This window comes from Hemitrygon akajei, chromosome 7 (genome assembly GCF_048418815.1).
Source record: "Hemitrygon akajei chromosome 7, sHemAka1.3, whole genome shotgun sequence".
In the NCBI taxonomy this organism is placed as follows: Eukaryota; Metazoa; Chordata; class Chondrichthyes; order Myliobatiformes; family Dasyatidae; genus Hemitrygon; species Hemitrygon akajei.
Window position 1 is genome coordinate 26,615,857 of NC_133130.1, and position 18,951 is coordinate 26,634,807.

At 40.0% G+C, this 18,951-nt stretch overlaps 1 protein-coding gene across 9 annotated transcripts in view; it reads right to left on the reverse strand.

Moving 5' to 3' along the window:
* The window catches only part of birc6 (baculoviral IAP repeat containing 6), a 246,679-nt gene that overhangs the window by 124,107 nt on the left and 103,621 nt on the right, over window positions 1-18,951 (reverse strand). For 7 of the 9 annotated variants that reach the window (XM_073050528.1, XM_073050534.1, XM_073050533.1 and 4 more), the window contains 7 exons: window positions 18,359-18,705; window positions 14,721-14,940; window positions 14,266-14,399; window positions 13,248-13,385; window positions 12,403-12,530; window positions 11,616-11,747; window positions 8,434-8,649 (listed from right to left, as the gene is read on the reverse strand). In XM_073050528.1, coding sequence (XP_072906629.1) covers window positions 8,434-8,649; window positions 11,616-11,747; window positions 12,403-12,530; window positions 13,248-13,385; window positions 14,266-14,399; window positions 14,721-14,940; window positions 18,359-18,705 — 1,315 coding nt within the window. The remainder of the gene's footprint in view (window positions 1-8,433; window positions 8,650-11,615; window positions 11,748-12,402; window positions 12,531-13,247; window positions 13,386-14,265; window positions 14,400-14,720; window positions 14,941-18,358; window positions 18,706-18,951) is intronic. The other 2 variants (XM_073050532.1, XM_073050531.1) reach the window with 2 other exon arrangements.

Consider the following 18,951-nt stretch of genomic DNA (forward strand, 5'->3'; position numbering starts at 1 on the left):
TCTTTCAATTATAACAAGAAAATACTACTCAACAGACATTTGGTACTATTTTCAGACTGCTGTAGATACCAATTTAATTGCTATTGTTAATAAAAAGTTATCAAAGAACAAGGAATAAAAGATAATGCAAGGAATTAGGCCATAGACTGGTCATCTTACAGAATAACAATAGGCGTGATGAGCTACATTACTTTTAGGCAATGCTTAGACCCTTTAAATATCACACCATTTTATTTGGAAATCCCTCAGACCATAAAGGAAATACCAATTATAACTGCAGCCATTTGGCTGGACTATCTAACAGGATAGTTCAATCATTAACCATAGCCAAGCCATAACAAAACAAAAAAATTACTTAAATTTGAATAAAACTGAATATTTGGGTGTAAGATTTGGGATGTCACACTGCACTTTGCAAGGCCAGACTTGTGCAGTTGATATAGGAAGAATGAGATCAAGAAAGGGTACAGAGAAGGTTCAAATTGGCTTGAGTTATCAAGAGAGAATGAATAAACGAGATCTGATTTCCCTGGAGGGAAGAAAGTTGAAAGTTATGAGAGGCATAGATAAAGTAGATCGTCAACGTCAGTCTCCCATGCTGGGGGCATCTAAAACTTAAGATTAAAAATAAAAGCGAGGAGACCAGAAGAAAATATGAGAGAGAATATTTTCCATACTAATATTTAGTAGTTGGATCAAGCTGCCAAAAGTGGTGGCAAAGTCAGAAAAAGTAATAATTCAGAGGCATCTGGATAGATACTTGAACTTGCAGGGCATTGAGAGATATGTAACACAAATAAGTGGAATTAATGCTCTGAGTAGCTTTCTATGCTCTACAACCCTGATTCAATTATAAATACATAGACACAGGTCTGTAAATAGCATTCAAATGGTAAATTAAGCCTTGAATTAACAAGTGGTTGCAAGCTTTGTGCAATTTTCTCCCATTTTTCTTGCAATTACATTTCTATAGAAACCTCACTTAGTTTTTCCACAAGTGCCTTTGCACACGTTTGCACTTGCACAAATTTAAAAGGACCAAAAGAAAAGCCTTACAAAAACTCCAGGTTATTTTTCTGTAGGACAGAAATTTTGATGCCCACAAATACCCGGCCAGGATCAGTAAACTTAAGAACCAATGTTATACAAAAGGTTTTCTTTTACAGTCACTCAGTTAAACAACATTTAAATAAGACTATAAGACCATAAGACACAGGAGCAGAAATAGGCTAACCAGCCCATCACGTCTGCTCCACCATTCACTCATAGGCTGATCCAATTCTTACAATCATCCCCACTCCCCTGCCTTCACCCCATACCCTTTGATGCCCTGGCTAATCAAGAACCTATCTATCTCTGCCTTAAATACACCCAATGACTTGGCCTCCACAGGCACTCGTGGCAACGAATTCCACAAATTTACCAGCCTCTGACAAGTAATTTCTCCATATCTCTGTTCTAAATGGACATCCTTCAATCCTGAAGTCATACCTTCTTGTCCTAGACTCCCCTACCATGGGAAATAACTTTGCATTTCAAATCTGTTCTGGCTTTTAACATTTGGAATGTTTCTATGAGATCCCCCCTCATTTTCCTGAACTCTAGGCAATACAGCCCGAGAGCTGCCAGATGTTCCTCATACGGTAACCCATTCATTCCCAGAATCATTCTCGTGAGTATTCTCTGAACCCTCTCCAATGTCAGTATATCCTTTCTAAAATAAGATCAAAACAGCACACAATACTCCAAGTGTGGTCTCACGAGTGCCTTACAGAACCTCAACAACACATCCCTGCTCTTATATTCTATACCTCTAGAAATTAATCCCAACATTGCATTCGTCTTCTTCACAACTGACTCAACCTCAAAGTTAACCTTTAGGGTATCCTGCACAAGGACTTCCAAGTTCCTTTGCATCTCTGCATTTTGAATTCTCTCCCCATCTCAATAATAGTATGCCCATTTATTTCTTCCAAAGTGCGTGACTGAACACTTTCCAACATTGAATTTCATTTGCCACTTCTTTGCCCATTCCTCTAAATTATCCAAGTTTCTCTGCAGATCTCTGCTTCCTCAACAGTACCCGCTGCTCCACCAAATTTAGCCACAAATCCATTAATCCCATAGTCCAAATCATTGACACGCATTGTAAAAATCAGCGGTCCCAACACCAACCCCTGAGGAACTCCACTGATAATTGGCAGACAGCTAGAAAAGGATCCCTTTATTCCCACTCTGTTTTCTGCCAATCAGCCAATGCTCCACCCATGCTAGTAACTTCCCTGTAATTCCATGGGCTCTTATCTTGCTAAACAGCCTCATGTGCGACACCTTATCAACTGCCTTCTTAAATAGCAGAGTAACATTTGCAATTTTCCAGTCTGAAATGTACATTTTCAGCACATCAAATGCTTAGACCACATACTTTTTACTTTATAATCTTTCAACTTTGTAACACTAATAAACTGATGGAATTTAAACACCTTCAGTTTCAAATCAGTTATGTTTTTAAAGATTGTTTTCAAGTATTTAAGATTGATTTCACCTTCACCTCAAAGTCACTATGAACGCAGGACAATACTTTTCAAAACTGCATCATTAATAACCATCACTCCACCGTACAATCAGAAATTTGATGATAGTTATAGAAAGCTCACTGTTCACTTCATTCCAAATAGATTTGGTGGAAATGAGAGGAAAATGTGAGCAACACAAACACTTACGTCAGGATGCTGTTCGTCGTCTATAGCTCAGCATTTAATACCATCATTCCCACAATCCTGATTGAGAAGTTGCAGAACCTGGGCCTCTGTTCCTCCCTCTGTAATTGGATCCCCAACTGCCTAACTGGAAGACCACAACCTGTGTGGATTGTTGATAACATATCCTCTTCACTGACAATCAACACTGGCGCACCTCAGGGGTGCGTGCATAGCCCAACCGCTCTACTCTCTATATACCCATGACTGTGTGGGTAGGCGTAGCTCAAAAGCCATCTTTCAATTTGCTAATGATACAACCATTGTTGGTAGAACCTCAGGTGGTGATGAGGGGGTGTACAGGAGTAAGATATGCCAACTAGTGGAATGGTGCTGCAGCAACAACTTGGCACTCAACGTCAGTAAGACGAAACAGCTGATTGGGGACTTCAGAAAGGAAAAGACAAAGGAACACATACCAATCCTCAGAGGGATCAGAAGTGGAGACAGTGAGCACCCAGTTTCAGTGCTGGGTGTCAAGATATCTGAGGATCTAACCTGGTCCCAACATATCAATGTAGTTATAAAAAAATGCAAAAGAACAGCTATACCTTATTAGGAGTTTGAAGAGATTTGGCATGTCAACAAATACACTCAGAACTTCTAGAGCATTCTGACAGGCTGCATCACTGTCTGGTATGGAGAGGCTAGTGCATAGGACTGAAGTTCCATCTTGGGTACTAGCCTACAAAGTAGCCAGGACATCTTTATGGAGCGGTGTCTCAGAAAGGCAGCGTCCATTATTAAGGACCTCCAGCACCCAGGGCATGCCCTTTTCTCACGGTTACCATCAGGTAGGAGGTACAGAAGCCTGAAGGCACACACTCAGCGATTCAGGAACAGCTTCTTCCTCTCTGCCATCCAATTCCTAAATGGACATTGAAGCTTTGGACACTACCTCACTTTTTAAAAAAAAAATTCTGTTTTTGCACTTTTAAAAAATCTATTCAATATACGTAATTGATTTACTTATTTATATTTTATTTTATTTATTATTTTTTTCTCTCTGTTAGATTATGTATTGCAAATTTTACGTCACATGCCGGTGATAATAAACCTGACTGATTAATGTAAAGTCATGTTTAATGGTTGATAGTGGACTCAGTCATGGAAAACTACAGCAAAGAAATGAGCTTTTAAACTGCCTAGTCCCATCAACCTGCACCAGGACCATAGCCCTCCATACCCCTGCCACACGTACCTATCCAAACTTCTCTTAAACACTGAAATCCAGCTCGCATGCACCACTTGCACTGGCAGCTCATTCCACACTCTCACAAACCTGAATGAAGTTTCCCCTCATGTTCCCCTTAAATTTTCACCTTTTACCCTTAACCCACGACCTCCAAATGTAGTCCCACCCAACATCAGTGGAAAAAGCCTGCTTGCATTTACCCTATCTGTATCCCTCAATTTGTACACCTCTATAAATCTCCTCTCAATCTTCTATGTTTAAAAGAATAAAGTCCTAATCTATTCAATCTTTCCTTACAACTCAGGTCCTCCAGAACCGGCAGGATCCTTGTAAATCTTCTGTGTACTCTTTCAACTTTATTTACACTCTTCCTGTAGGTAGGTGACCAAAACTGCACACAATAATCCAAATTAGACCTCACCGTCATATACAACTTCAACATCCCATCTCCTGTACATAATACACTGATTTATGAAGGCCAACATGCCAAAAGTTCTCTTTACAACCCCAGCCTGCTGTGATGCCACTTTCAAGGAATTATGGACCTGTATTCCCAGATCCCTTTGTTCTACCACATTCTACTCTGCCCAGCTGTTCACTCTGTAAGACCTACTCTGGTTGGTCCCACCAAAGTGCAACACCTCACATTTGTCTGCACTAAATTCCATCTGCCATTTTACAGCCCATTTTACCAGCTGGTCCAGATCCCACTGCAAGTTCAGACAGTCTTACTGCTAAGACAAAAATCTGCAGATGCTGGAAATCCAAGCAACACACACACAAAATACTGGAGGAACTCAGCAGGCCAGGCAGCATCTATGGAAAAAAAAGCACAGTTGATGTTTCGGCCCAAAACTTCAACAGTGCTCCCCATAGATGCTGCCTGGCCTGCTGAGTTCCTCCAGCATTTTGTGCATGTTGCATAGCCTCACTGCCGCTCACTAACCCACAATTTCGGTGTCATTCATAAATTTGCTGATCCAGTGAACCACATTATCATCCGAATGATTGATACAGATGACAAAGGACCCAGCACCAATCACAAGTCTCGAGTCAGAGAGGCAACCATAAGCTACCACTCTCTGGCTTCTCCCACAAATCCAACATCTAATCCAATTTACCAACTCAGCTTGAATGTTGATCCTTCATGAACAACCTCCCATGCGGGACCTTGTCAAATGCCTTCCCAGAGTCCCTACAGACAACATCACTGTCTTGCCTTCATCCACTTTGCTGGTAACTTCCTCGAAAAACTCTAAGATTAGTTAGACACAATCTACCACACATGAAACATAAAAACACAGAAAACCTACAGCACAATACAGGCCCTTCAGCTCACAAAGCTGTGAACATGTCCTTACCTTAAAAATTACCTCAGATTACTCATAGCCTTCTATTTTTCTGAGCTCCATGTACCTATCCAGGAGTCTCTTACAAGACCTTATCGTATCCACCTCCACCAGCGTCACCGGCAGCCCATTCCACACACTCACCTCTCTCTGTGTAAAAAACTTATCCCTGACATCTCCTCTGTACCTACTTCCAAGCAGCTGAAAACTGTGCCCTCTCATGCTAGCCATTTCAGCCCTGGGAGAAAGCCTCTGACTATCCACACGATCAATGCCTCTCATCATCTTATACGCAATGAAGCCACCCCCACCCATGAAGCCATGCTGACTATCCCTAATCAATCCAAGTGTATCCATACACTCATATATCCGGTTTCTTATAATACCTCCCAATAACATTCCCACTGCTGACGTCAGGCTCACTGGCCTATAATTTCCTGGGTGGAACAACATCAACTATCTTTCAGTCCTCCAGTACAGTACCTCACCTGTCGCTAATGAGGAATTAAACATCTCTGCTAGGGCCCTGTCAATTTCTGTGCTTGCCTCCCTCAGGGCCAAAAGGAAATCTTTTGTCAGGCCCTGGGGATTTACCCACCTTAATTTACCTCAGGATAACAAACACCTCTTCCTCTGTAATCTTTTAACAGTCCATGACCTCACTGCTACCTTGCCTCACTTCAATAGACTCTGTATCAACATCTAGAGTAAATATATATGCAAAAAAATCTATTTAGGATCTCCTCATCCCTTTTGTCTCCACTCATGGACTACCATTCTGATCTTCTGGAAGACCAATTTTATTCCTAACAATCCTTTTGCTCTTAACATAGCTGTAGAATTTTTTAAGATTCTCCTTCAAATTGTCTGCTAGAGCAACCTCATACCTTCTTTTAGGCCTGCTGATTTTCTGCTGGTGTTCTCTTGCGTTTCTTATATTCCATTGACTGAAGGGTGGCTCATAACCCATCACAAAGTAATCTCTGCCCACATGCAGCAAGTTTAGTCTAGCATTCAAGCATAAACTGATAAGTAGCAAGGAACATTTGTAACTCTAATGGAAGTCAGCTGCAAACTCCAGAAACACCTCCATGTCATGCTTTTTGAAAGCTTTCTTGGTGATCAAATTCCAGTTTACCTTGTGTTAACATTATGAAAACTTTTGTTTTTGGCATTTAAGCAGTTGTACTGAAATCCGCACAGCAACCCAGCCCAGGGATATTGCTTCCACCTTTTTAATTGCAAGAAAATAAGTCTTTCTATTTTACTTGTTAAATTGATTTTTTATGTAATGTTTCTGAATGTACCTGCAATATCAGGTACATCCAGAAGCAATGAGAGACCTTTATATATGTGACCCATGGTTAAACCAGCAATTTAACATTTTTCCAACAGTTTCATGGGGAGTTTATTCTGGCCAACTATGCGAGGATTACATTGCACAAGGACTCTGCCCTGCCAGCAAGAGAATCTGAATATATGTAATTGAGGCCATCACCGTCTCATTCTCAGAAATGTTTGGCATTGAGCTTTAATTACTCTTGAAATTGTGTAAAAGTAGTAGCATTTTAAGAATTGTAGTTTCCTACAGGAAAATCCTCAAGTTAGAAGATCACTCTGTTGAAAACAGCACAATTTTCATTGCCCTGTTTTTTTGTCTGTTCATTTGAACAATGTCACAGAGAATCCATTTGTCCTTTGTATTTCTCACTACTAACCTTTGCTCTGCCACCAGTACAGCACACTGAAGAAAGGATCTCAGTAATCTGATGCATTATGATCCCTGTACAGTTTTTTGAGACCAGACCAATTAGCCTGAACTTAATCCAGCAACTTCATGTCCCAGGAAAAGCAATGTGGAAACAATATCCTTAAATTTACCCATGAAAGGATCATGTTACCCGAGCCATTTTAATTAATTAAACAGAATTTAACCACTGCTCATTTTTAGGCTTTTATAGTAAAAACAGTTAACAGATGTTCCTGCAGTTAACATCTGGTACACTTCAATATGGTGTTTATTTCATAATTGTTCAACTAACAACGTTCAATTACAGAATTTTTAAGTTGTAAAAGACCAGAAAAATCAGATTTTTCAAAGTCACAGAATTTTTTTTAAATTACAGAGACTTGTTGGGGGAATAGAATTCCCCATTGGCACATGAAGCGATGACTGGAGGGCATATATTAAACCCAGAGTCAATAGAATGAGAGACGTTAAAGAAATGGTTTATAAAGAGAGGACCACTAGTAGAAAAACAGTAAAATTCACATTGAAAAACATGAACCAAGGAATGGGATAAATAAAGTTCACCTCTTGAAAACTTTCTCAGGACATTGTCTCATCACCTTTCAGAGAGCTGACACATGATGAGAAAATGTTAAGCATCCTGTGCTGAGGTGGGATTGGGGTGAGAAAGGGGAATGGTGGGCAAAGGTTGGAGGCAACTTTTAGAGGATGATCACAGGAACACAAAGGGCTACAGGTCCTGGAATCTGATAAGGTGGTGATAGTAGGAACCATTAATGGAGAGGTTACTTATGACTCCCTTTATTTACCAGATTCAGGTACTGGTAAGCCCTTTCACCTTACAAGCTGCTGTCTTCATCTTCCCCATCTTGTTCCATTTTCCTTGTACATTCCTCTCTGTCCACCTCCACCTCTCCACCTGCCATGATCTTCCAACTACACCTCTTCCCCTCTCCAGCTCAAGCTCACCCTCCCCAGTCCACCTATCACACTATAATCCTCTCTTCTTTATACAAGGCCATATCCCCTTTCCACCAAGGGTTTCAACCAAGATATTGGCAACTCCTACTCCCCACACTCAACCCCACAACCACAAATATCAGTCAGTCTAGAGTTCCTCCAGATTGTTTGCTGCTGCAGATTCCAGCATCTACAGTCTCAGATCTTTACAACATAAACAAGAGCACTGCGTTAACAATAGTCAAATGTAGGTTTAACCAAGAAGAAGATTTAAACAAAGTTAACTGAATACCAAATGTGTAACAGCAATATCTCTTTAGTCATTACCTTTGGGCATTAGGAGAGGATATATGATTGGGCAGTGAAGTAGTTAGAGGAACATTTTCATTTCAGCAGCCAAGAGCATATGTATGCACTTACCTTGCAGACAAAGAGCAGAAGATCTGCATGACAAGTAAAATCCATGGATAGAAGAAACAGTGCAAGCTTCTGCACCACAGCAATGCACCGATCATGGGACAAAGTAAACGGAAGTGGCTCCACCTCTGGGGAGTCTTTCGTTGAGGATGATTCTGCATCTACGGTAGTGCGAGGCCACTCTGCAGTCCGGCGCAAACGAATAAGGTCTTTGAAATGCTGTTGTGAGATAAAAGTTTGGGTAAAATGCTATTAACTTTTCAACTAAATTGGACCAACTGAATCTATACACTGAAATAATGCTCTAAAAATTTTAAACAAAAATCTCTGCTCATGAGGAGAAAAAAAATTGCCATTAAGCATTGCATTAACACAGAATCTTTTCTATTTACAGGGGATTTTGATTTTTAAAAATGCAGAGAAATTGTAAAAGGGAACCACCCTGTACATCATAATCCAAACACTTTACAGCATCACTGGTAGAGACAGGGAGCTGGGCCTCTTGCCCCAAGAACAAATCTCATTGCAAGCTTAGCTCTAGGTTCCTCAGGGGCTTTTGGAGGGAGAGAAAGTAACAACTCTGTTGCTCTTTCAGCTTAGCTACAGGAGTCCAAAATGCAACTCTGTATTTGGAAAATAGCTAACTGGACTTAGAAACAAGGATGTTATTTTAAAAACAAAGATTTTCAAATTGTTGCACACTTTTTAGTCCAACTATTTTGGTAACAATTAGTGATTTGAAAAGCTAAACATCTTAATTAACAGTGCAATTGGCAAATAAATCTACAAAAATAATAAGATAAAAAAAGTTCAACGTCTCTCCAATCCATCTCCCATTCCCTCCTCTGATCTCAGATACCCCTTTACTCTTGACCGCGACCACTAAATTCTTGGGCGGCCAGCTTCCCTTTCTAATGGACATTTCCTCAACTCCAATTGTTTTCATCATATCAACGCTATTTTAAATGCTGCTTTGATCCAACCACCCTCTCTACAAGATTCAGTTGTCGCATTCTAAACACATTTGAATTTCACCAAAGCAATGAAATGCCCCTAAGCAATGTTCAAACTGTTTTACCTTTCTTTTACCATACAATTCTTTCATTCCTCAAAATACCATTCTCACCCAACTTTCTCCACTATTCAATTTAGAGTGGACTAATCAACCTGTCAATTCATCCCCAAGACTGATTATTGTATTCCCCCGTCATATAACTGCAGAGCAGCCCAGGAAACCGTGTCCAACCACCCAATTTTGCTCCATACATGCCAGCTCTTGGCAACATCATCCATGGAGATGGAATCAGTCTTACATAAAATAATGTCCCTAAACTCTGTTATCCAGGTTTCTCAACTATTTCACCTCAACTATCATTCAGCCTTCAATAGACCACAATCAAAAACAATGATTGAAATCAGTCATTGGTACCTGCACATCACAAGTTGTGCATCGATGCTGACTTCATACTTTTCCCTTTTCAGAGGGGCGTATTCAGTGCCCAATCCTGTATCCTCTCCAAATGCCTATTTCAGATTGCTCACTTCATCCAATCTCAGTTTTTTTTAAGACACACCATTCTAGTGTTTCCCTGGTTTCTTCTGCTTTCTATCCACTACTTATTAAAACTAAGAACAGTGCCTAATAGTCTCATGATGCACTCATTTACATCAACAGCATCTAACATTTAAGGGTTTTATTTGCTCACCTGTCAGATTTCCATACTTCTTAGAACTTCTATCCTATCTTCGTAATGCCCTCTGCCTCAACTCCCTATTTAAGTACAAATATTGTTTACTGCTCCCACGTACCCCTCACAACTACCTCACTTGATACCATGCTCCACCTTCCCCTCCTATTGTTACAACTTTTTTTTGCCTCCACTGATCCTAGCTTCTGTGGTTATTTCCACTCTCCTCTCCACCATCTGCCTATCACCCCCTACTCAATTGCACCCAACTATCACATGCTAGCTCTTGATCCACCCTTTTTTCTAACTGGCCATCTCCCCTCTGACTTCCAGTCCAGGTAACGAGTATGTCACAAAACATTTGAATATGCAATTCTTTCCAATAGGCACAACCGAATCCACTGACCTGCTCCAGCATCGTGTGCATTGCTCCAGATTCACCTATAGTCTCTTATGCCTCTCCTACCTATACAACGGCTGCCAGGAATCAGTAGTCTGGACTTAACTCTTCATCTTAACTGCATCCTATCCCATTTCTTAATAGTGCTAGGTTTATTAATTATTCCCTCAGTTTGATTTTGATGATCAAGGAAAGAGATTACAAAGCTCCTTTTGCCTACTTTTAAGATCACTGTATGATCTATACCTCAGGATCACTTCCCTCTCCAATCCTCATATGCACCAGGTACCAATGTCCAAAATATTATTTTTCCCCACCTTGAAAATGCTTACCGTGTATTTATCCACTGCAGTAGCAAACTGCAAAGACTTACAATTCCCTGCTTAAATAAATTCTCATCTAAATGGCAGATCTATTATCCTGAGATCGTTTCAAACCTCTGGCAGCAGCAACGAGCCTCTCAGCATTCGCTTAGCTAATCCTATGCCTCAACGGGCTCTCCACTAAAAATCCAGAAGGCCTATTTGATTCATTCCTTCATCCAAGAATCAATTTCCAGAGCAATGACAATGCAACAATATTAATATGAAGATCATCTGATAACAAAGGCTATTGCAGCATTTGCTTTCTCAATTCATGGCTTCAACTCCACCTACTTCAAGATTCATTTTTTTAAGCTATCATTTCCTCTTTCTACAAAATTCCATAACTCTCACATTTTCCCCACATTATACATCTACCATCTTCTTGCCTACTCTCTCACACTATCTCTATCCCTTTGCCAACTTGGCCCCTTCCTCATATGTCACCTTCCAATTACCCTAGCTCTCTATCAGCAGCAAACTTAGATATGATAAACTGCCTTTTCATGTCGCTAAGATACAGTATGAATAGCCAAGGCTCTAGGACTACTCCCAGTAATACCTCCACTAGTAACAGTAGATCTGTGAAACACAGCAGCCTGATTTCTATGTTAAAGAAATGCTAAATAAATGAAATTTGTTCCTGCAAATAAAAATATTCTTGTCCTGATCTGGACCAGTAGTACTGCAACCATTTGAAACACTTAAGCTATAGAACAAAAACAGACGTCATACCTTTGACGTAGCTTGCTTTAGTTTTGCCTGTTCTACCAAAAGTTTATATGAGGATCCTTTGCTGCTCTGGATCTTCTCTTTCTCTATTTGCTCAACTAACGCCTTTTGTTTTGCTTTTAACAAATTGAGTTGCTGCAAAAGAGGTTAAATTAGTTGTCAGTTTTATATGTATACACACCCCCGAAACACATGCTAACTTACAGCATATCCTTAAACACCTTGACTTTTTACAAAGTAAGCTGGTGCATTTGCCTCTTTCCCTCCCCTCCAAGCTAGCTCCTCATACTTTACCTCAGTAGTAACTCTGACAAAAACCTGACTAAGAATACCTGGAAGGCAACCTACTCAAAAGGTGTTTGCAAATGTATCTCTTTATGAACCACATGCATGCCTAGAATAATCATCTTCCTCACAGTCTCTCCCTGATTGCAAGCCTACTTGTGAAATAATGAACTCTCATGAGTAATGACAGGTAGAAAACTCTAACCCAACACTTACCACAACGCTTCAAAAGGTACTTAAGATCAAGTTTGGATTACATATTATAATAAACACACTAAAAGCAGCAAAACTCATTTTGAACATTTTCCCAAACCATACGTTCTCCTTATTTACAGGAGAGAGAGAGAGAAAGGGAGGATAAGAGAGTGGGAGGGAGTGAAAGGGGCATACACACATGGTGCACATATTGTGTAACTGCCTAAGCAACTTTGATTTTGTGAACATGAAGCTTATCACATTATTTGCTGGAATAACGTATAACATCTAAACAGTTGCTGAGAAGTACCTGTTTGTGGTGTATGAGCTGCTTACGAATTTTTCTTGAATACAGCCGGTCAAGACTGCTGCTCCCTTTGGTAGATCTGCCTGAACACTGCGACTGGAGATTGTTATTGATGAAACTCCACTGGTTTCCTATAGGAAGGGAAATCCCAGTCTTTAACTGAATTTATGCTTGAATTCAAAACATTTAAGCCCAAGTGAAATACATTTTTCAGCATTACTCAGTAATATGCAATCTGCTGCCAGTGTAGACATGCACTGTTATCGTACTACTCTAGAAGGGGACAATACTATTCTGTCATTTCATTAATTACCACTTCAATTTCTGTGCAATCTGTACTAGCCAAACAACTGGAAAAATGATTGCAAGTATGTCATTTTGCTATCAATTGAACTGGCAGACATCGAGATAGCAGAACTCTACAAAATATTACTTTCATATTTTCCCACTTCATTGGAGATCATCAAACCCATCAGATCTATGCTTCCTACTAAAGAATTCTCAATGGTTCCATTCCTCTACTTACTTCCTTGCAAGCTACTCCCCCACCCAATTCTCCTCACACACCCCTACATCTCAGACAATTTACAGTGGCCAATGAATCCTTCAGCACATCTTTAGGACATGATAAATGCAGAGACCTTGTGTTTACGGGGAGAAAATGTAAATTTCCATACAGACAGCACCTGAAGTTAGGATTAAACCTAATCCGACAGTTATGAAGCAGCAGACCCAACTGCTGCCCTACCATGCCAGCTTTCACAATGGATTACTGATGTGAATGCCAATCTATTCATCATAAGTTAACTTGGAATTTAAACACCTTGGGAACTTGCAATGAAGAATACCTGTCAGAATCCGTTCTCTGTCTTTACTATTTAACGGCTTTTTGGCAGCAGCCACTTCATCTTCAACACTTGCAACATAGTCCAGCAACCGAGAAACTAGCATCACAACCCAACTGACCATTGGGATATCCAAAACACCTGCAGAAATGAAGGGAAAGTTAGACTTTGCAACTGTACTGTGTAGCATCAAGCTGCCTTGCACCCTAAAGAACTTGAAGGAAAGATGATTACCAAAGGTTCAGGCGTGAAAAACACAAATTGGAATTTTCACTGCATAGAAAGGCGTATGCCGGACACACTCCTTCTCACCAGTGGTACTATCTACAGGAGGTACTGCCTCAAGAAGGCAACATCTATAGGCAAAGATCCTCACCATCCAGGCCCTACCATCTTTAGACAACTATCATTGGACAATAGGTACATAAGCCTGAAGTCCTACTCCACTAGGTTCAAGAACAACTATTTCCTTTCAACTATTCACTTCTTGAACAAATAGGTCACTAAAATGCTAATCACTACAGTTTGAACTACAAACACTTTGACCACTTTGCAGGACAGGGACTTTGTATTTGTTCCAATTGTGTTTTTTTGTGAAACAATCGTGTATAATGTTTAATTTGCACTTTTCCTGTGAAAGCTGCTTCTAAGATGCTATGTACCTGTGATGCTACAATAAGCAAGTTGTTCATTGCACGTGCATCTGACAATAAGATCAACTTTGACTTGTAATGTTTTACAATTAACAAGCTTGACAGAGATCAATAACCATTGTGGGATTAAAAGACCAAAATTCTATTCAACACCAGCAGGAGAATTCTCAACGATATTTGAATGGGCAGTAAACTTAGTCTTATCAGAAATAACCACTTTACAAACTATTTAAAGAAATCAACATGGATTGTATGTAAAGAATAAAACAACAATTTCACTCAAGTTCACCACTGCATGCCAGACACACAAATTATGCTCTAATTCATTATAGTTTCATTACTCATTTTAGTTATAGATACATTCTTACCCTCTGTGCGTCTGTAAGCTGTCATCTGCGGTTGCAGTGATGACAACAAGTTATCCAACAGATTCAGTAAACCTTCCAAAACCCCACTATTACCAAGTGATCGTTGACCAAAGCAGGAAAGTAACATGAAAACCCTGAAACAAAAGAGATGGTAACAAAATAGGTTTTACATTTCGAGCTCTCGCAAATGAGAAATCTACAGTATCCTATAAAACATCTTGACCACTGGTTAAGGTTGCAGCCGTTTTTTTAAATCTTCACCTTGTTGCAACTACAGACATTTTGAAACAGCAATCTCCAGGTTGCACTTTAAAAGTATGTTGTACCAATAAACAATACTTAAAATAAGAATTCACATGTCCAGGAGTTTGAGTAATTAAATGCTGGTGATTTCATTCAAATCTATTCAGACAAATGCAAATAACTCAGTGATGATATACATACAGACCACCTACCGGTCTTGTGGGAATATAAGATGTTGCTCAGAGTTATAAAGTTCTTGTAAAACATTGGACAGGAATTGTCCCCACCACCTCTCTCCACCACACAGTTGCACAAGCAGCAGGCCAGCATGGAGACGTATTTTGGGGGTACCGCTAATGCACAGGTGTTTAAACAGCTCCTCACAGGCCTGTGCATGAAATGTGCTTTGAAGAATTGCTGGCACTGCATGGCCTACAAGAATTTAAATGTACTATTAGTGAAAAGATAAACAAGATTAGTGAATTGAAATCTAATATCAATAAGGACCCAGGATGTACCGACAGAATTTTAATTTTTTAAATTTTGAACAAAAAACAAGGACAGGATGTGGCAGGTTAGTTGAACTGATTCACGGAGCACCAAAAGCAAATTATTCATTTTTTTTTTTAAACATACCTTTCATGTCAAAATTACATGCATCAATAGACAAGTCTCCAAAACAGACATTCACAAACTTGGGTCCATGGACCCCTTACTTAATGATATTGATCTAAGGCATTAAAAATAAAAAGGTTGGGAGCCCCTGCTCTAAAAGAATTGTGGTCAGTTCTAAATTTAGTGAATGGAGTACCAAATATCAAATAATTCCAAATATAAATTTAAATCTCCACCACCCCATTTGCTTAGAAAAAATATTGTACAAAATGTTCTCAAGCTACTTATTTATACTCTATCAGATGGCCAGGCAAATGCTTGTCCACTTCACTTTCATCATGCCATGAAACTACAAAACTTCACTCACGTTTTAATAATAAAGAATGGCAATGACAGGAAGCAGCAAAACCTTACTTTATACACGCACACCAACTGCATGTACTTTTTCTACAACTGAATTATATCCAGAATCTTTTGCAGATTTAAGATTCAATACAATTCTCATCTCCTTTCACCCAACTTCAATTTTATGCTCTGGGGTAACTCACCATAAAGTTAGACGAAGTTTCAACTGTACATGGCTGTTCTGTGCGAGATGTATTCTGACAACAGCAGGGAGCAAGTAGGAGGAGTCGGAGTCAGCCACTCAGTCCTTTGCAGTTGCAGCTCTGCCACCATTTAATAAGATAACCAACTCCATATTCCCACCGTCTCCCACTAAACTTTTATTTCCTCATTTAGCAAGAATTTTAATTCAATGACAGCCTCTTGAGGCAAACAGCTCCACAAACCAATGCCTTCAGGAAATGGATAATCCATACAAGCCCTGTCCCTCCAAGTGTGCAGGTCTGATCACCCGGGCAGGGGGAGGATGACATTAAGCTTGAAAGGGTACAGAAAAGATTCATGAGAATGTAACCAGGACTAGAGGGCTTCAGCTAAAAAGGAGATACTGGATAGGCTGGGGCATATTTTGCCTGAAGTGTAGAGGCTGAGGGATAGCTGTAGAGGTTAAAAACATCATGAGTGGCATAGATAAGGTAAATAGTCGATCTTTTTCCACAGGTTAGGGAAATCTAACACCAGAGAGTATAGGTTAATAGTGAGAGGGGAAAGATTTAAAAAAGACCCAAGAGGCTTTTTCCACAGTGTGATGGGAATATAGGACAAAGCTCCCCAAGGAAAATACAATTACAACATTTATAAGACACTAGGGCAGACGTATGAATAGAAAGGGCTAAGACTAGAGGGATAGGCACAAATACAGGCCCTTTGGCCCATCTAGTCTGTGCCAAACCATTTAATCTGGCTACTCCCATCAACCTGCACCCAAATCATAGCCCTCCATACCCCTACCATCCATGCACCTATCTAAACTTCTCTTAAACATAAAAATCGAGCTTGTATGCACTACTTGTGCTGGCAGCTCATTCCACACTCTCATGACCCTTTGGAGTGAAGTTTCCTCTCATGTTTCCCTTAAACCTCACCTTTCACCCTTAACCCATGACCTCTAGGCCCAGTCCCACCCAACCTCAGTAGAAACAGCCTGTTTGTATTTTCCCTATCTAAACCCCTCATAATGGATTAAACATGGGAGTAGGACTTGTTCAAGTAAACAACTTAGTTGGCTGGACAAGTGGGCTGAAGGGCAATTTCTGTGCTGTATAATTCTAATATGACCACACAGACTGTGATGACATTTTTGTAACTTACTCAATCCTCTTTACAACTGATGTCCCTACTGAGTTTTATACCATCAGCAAAATTAATAAGTTTGATGTCAAAATCTGATATTCTCCTGGATAGTAGTTTCCTGCTTTGTTTCCCCCACTTCCTGAACAATATTTGCTATTTTTCCAATCAGACAGCAAAAACTATAACATAATGACACAACTGTATTGGCAAAATAAATGAATAAACTTTCCAGCAATTTCATGCTGCCAGTTCACCAAATTATTCCACCTAACAGTAGCACTGCTTCAGTGTCTTCATGTGCTTTTCCCTCATTCATCAGAATTTTTCATCACTAACTCTGTAATAATTCTGATTTTTTTCAACAGCTTCTGAACTAAAGAGGCACTGTAATACTTAAATCATTTGGACCTTTATGACAGTTAGAACAACAGATAACAAAGGGAGCCTTGTGGCACAGAATTGCAGCTACTAATGAAACTACCAATGACAAAATATTGAGCCTGCCTACGCCAACTAAGAGCTAACCTGTAATAATAAAACAAATTCCAAGGACACGGTCTCAAAACAAAGGGGCATCCTTTTAGAAAGGAGATGAGGAATTTATTCAGCTGGAGAGTGGTGAATCTGTGATTCTTTGCCATGGGTAGCTGTGGAGGCCAAGTGTTTGTGTATATTTAAGGCAAAGGTTAATAGATTCTCGATTGGTCAGGGCATGAAGGGATAAGGGGAGAAGGCAGGAGATTGGGGCTGAGAGGAAAATTGGATCAACCATGATGAAATGGCAGAGCAGACACGATGGACTAAGTGGCCTAATTCTGCTCCTATACCTTATGGTCTAAATTGTATCTGTCTCAAAATTTTCAACTGCAGATCACCTCAGTCTGAACTGAGACGTAGCCAAAGACAAACTTAGCATTTGCTAACTAGCTTGCAGCAAAGTTGTAAACAGATTTTGAGTAAAAAGAGTTTCTCAATAGAAAGGGACTTATAAGGTGTATTGAATAAACAACCATTTTGTTAGAACATCTGAGTAGTTTACACTTCATTTCAACTATGAAGCTTGAAAACCCAGATGAAGTTTCTTTCCCACAGCTATGGGAGTTCTGAATAATCAACTCTTTCACATCCCCTTCCAGGTGGTGCTGCCATGTTCTCAAACTTCTGACTCTAGCTCTCAGTTATTCCATTATTTACACCTTTGCACTTAACTTTGCACTACTTCAGACTGCAGTCCGATTACTGCGCTTGATGTATCTACTACTTACACTTTGAGATTCACACAAACAATTCATTGCACCCTGGCATATGAGACAATAAACTAATCTAAATTGATGTTATTTAAGACTAGTATTTGTCATACTTCCCTCCACTACACCCACCATTCCCACCTAGCTATATAAAGACATTTCACTTCTGCTGTCTTTGAAGTACAACAGTGAACTCTGATTGCTGAGGAAGCCACTTTCCCAGATGGTATCTTAATCGAACCCATTTATGACCAGTACACACAGCACTTTGAGGATAGACAGACACTAACCGCTGGATGAATGTAAAAGACTCAATAATGTATCCAGGAGGTATCGGATAATAGTGCGCAGCTGCTCTGTGGAGGAATTCTGAATCAATTCTTTTGAATCAAACGTCTCTGGCAGTGTCTTCCTGCTGGAACCCAGAGCCACTCGAAGGCGCTGCACCGCATGATGAGCCAAGTTCAGCTGAAGCTGCAGCTGAATGCAGTCCTGATACGCCGAGAAGACTTTGCTATCCTCCTCAACTGCCTTGTCTGGTTTCCGTAGGAAGTACTGAGCGTTGTTGGCACTGTTCAGTGGAGGAAGGTCAATATTCTGCAACAGTGTTTCCAATCTATGGCAAGCAAGGTTATACCTGTCAAAGAAATTACAGTAGATCAAAAAACCAAAATACACATGGCTATCACTTGTACACAGTCCAGATGCGATTATTCTTTTAATTTTTCATCATCTTTTCATTTCCTCTTGTCATTTTCCCTTAGAGTATCAACAAGGCTACTGTCACATAACGTCCTTACACTTCTGGAGAAGGATGCTTATGTGAGAATGCTGTTCTTGGACTACAGTTTAGCATTCAACACCGTAAATTCCTCCAGGCTCG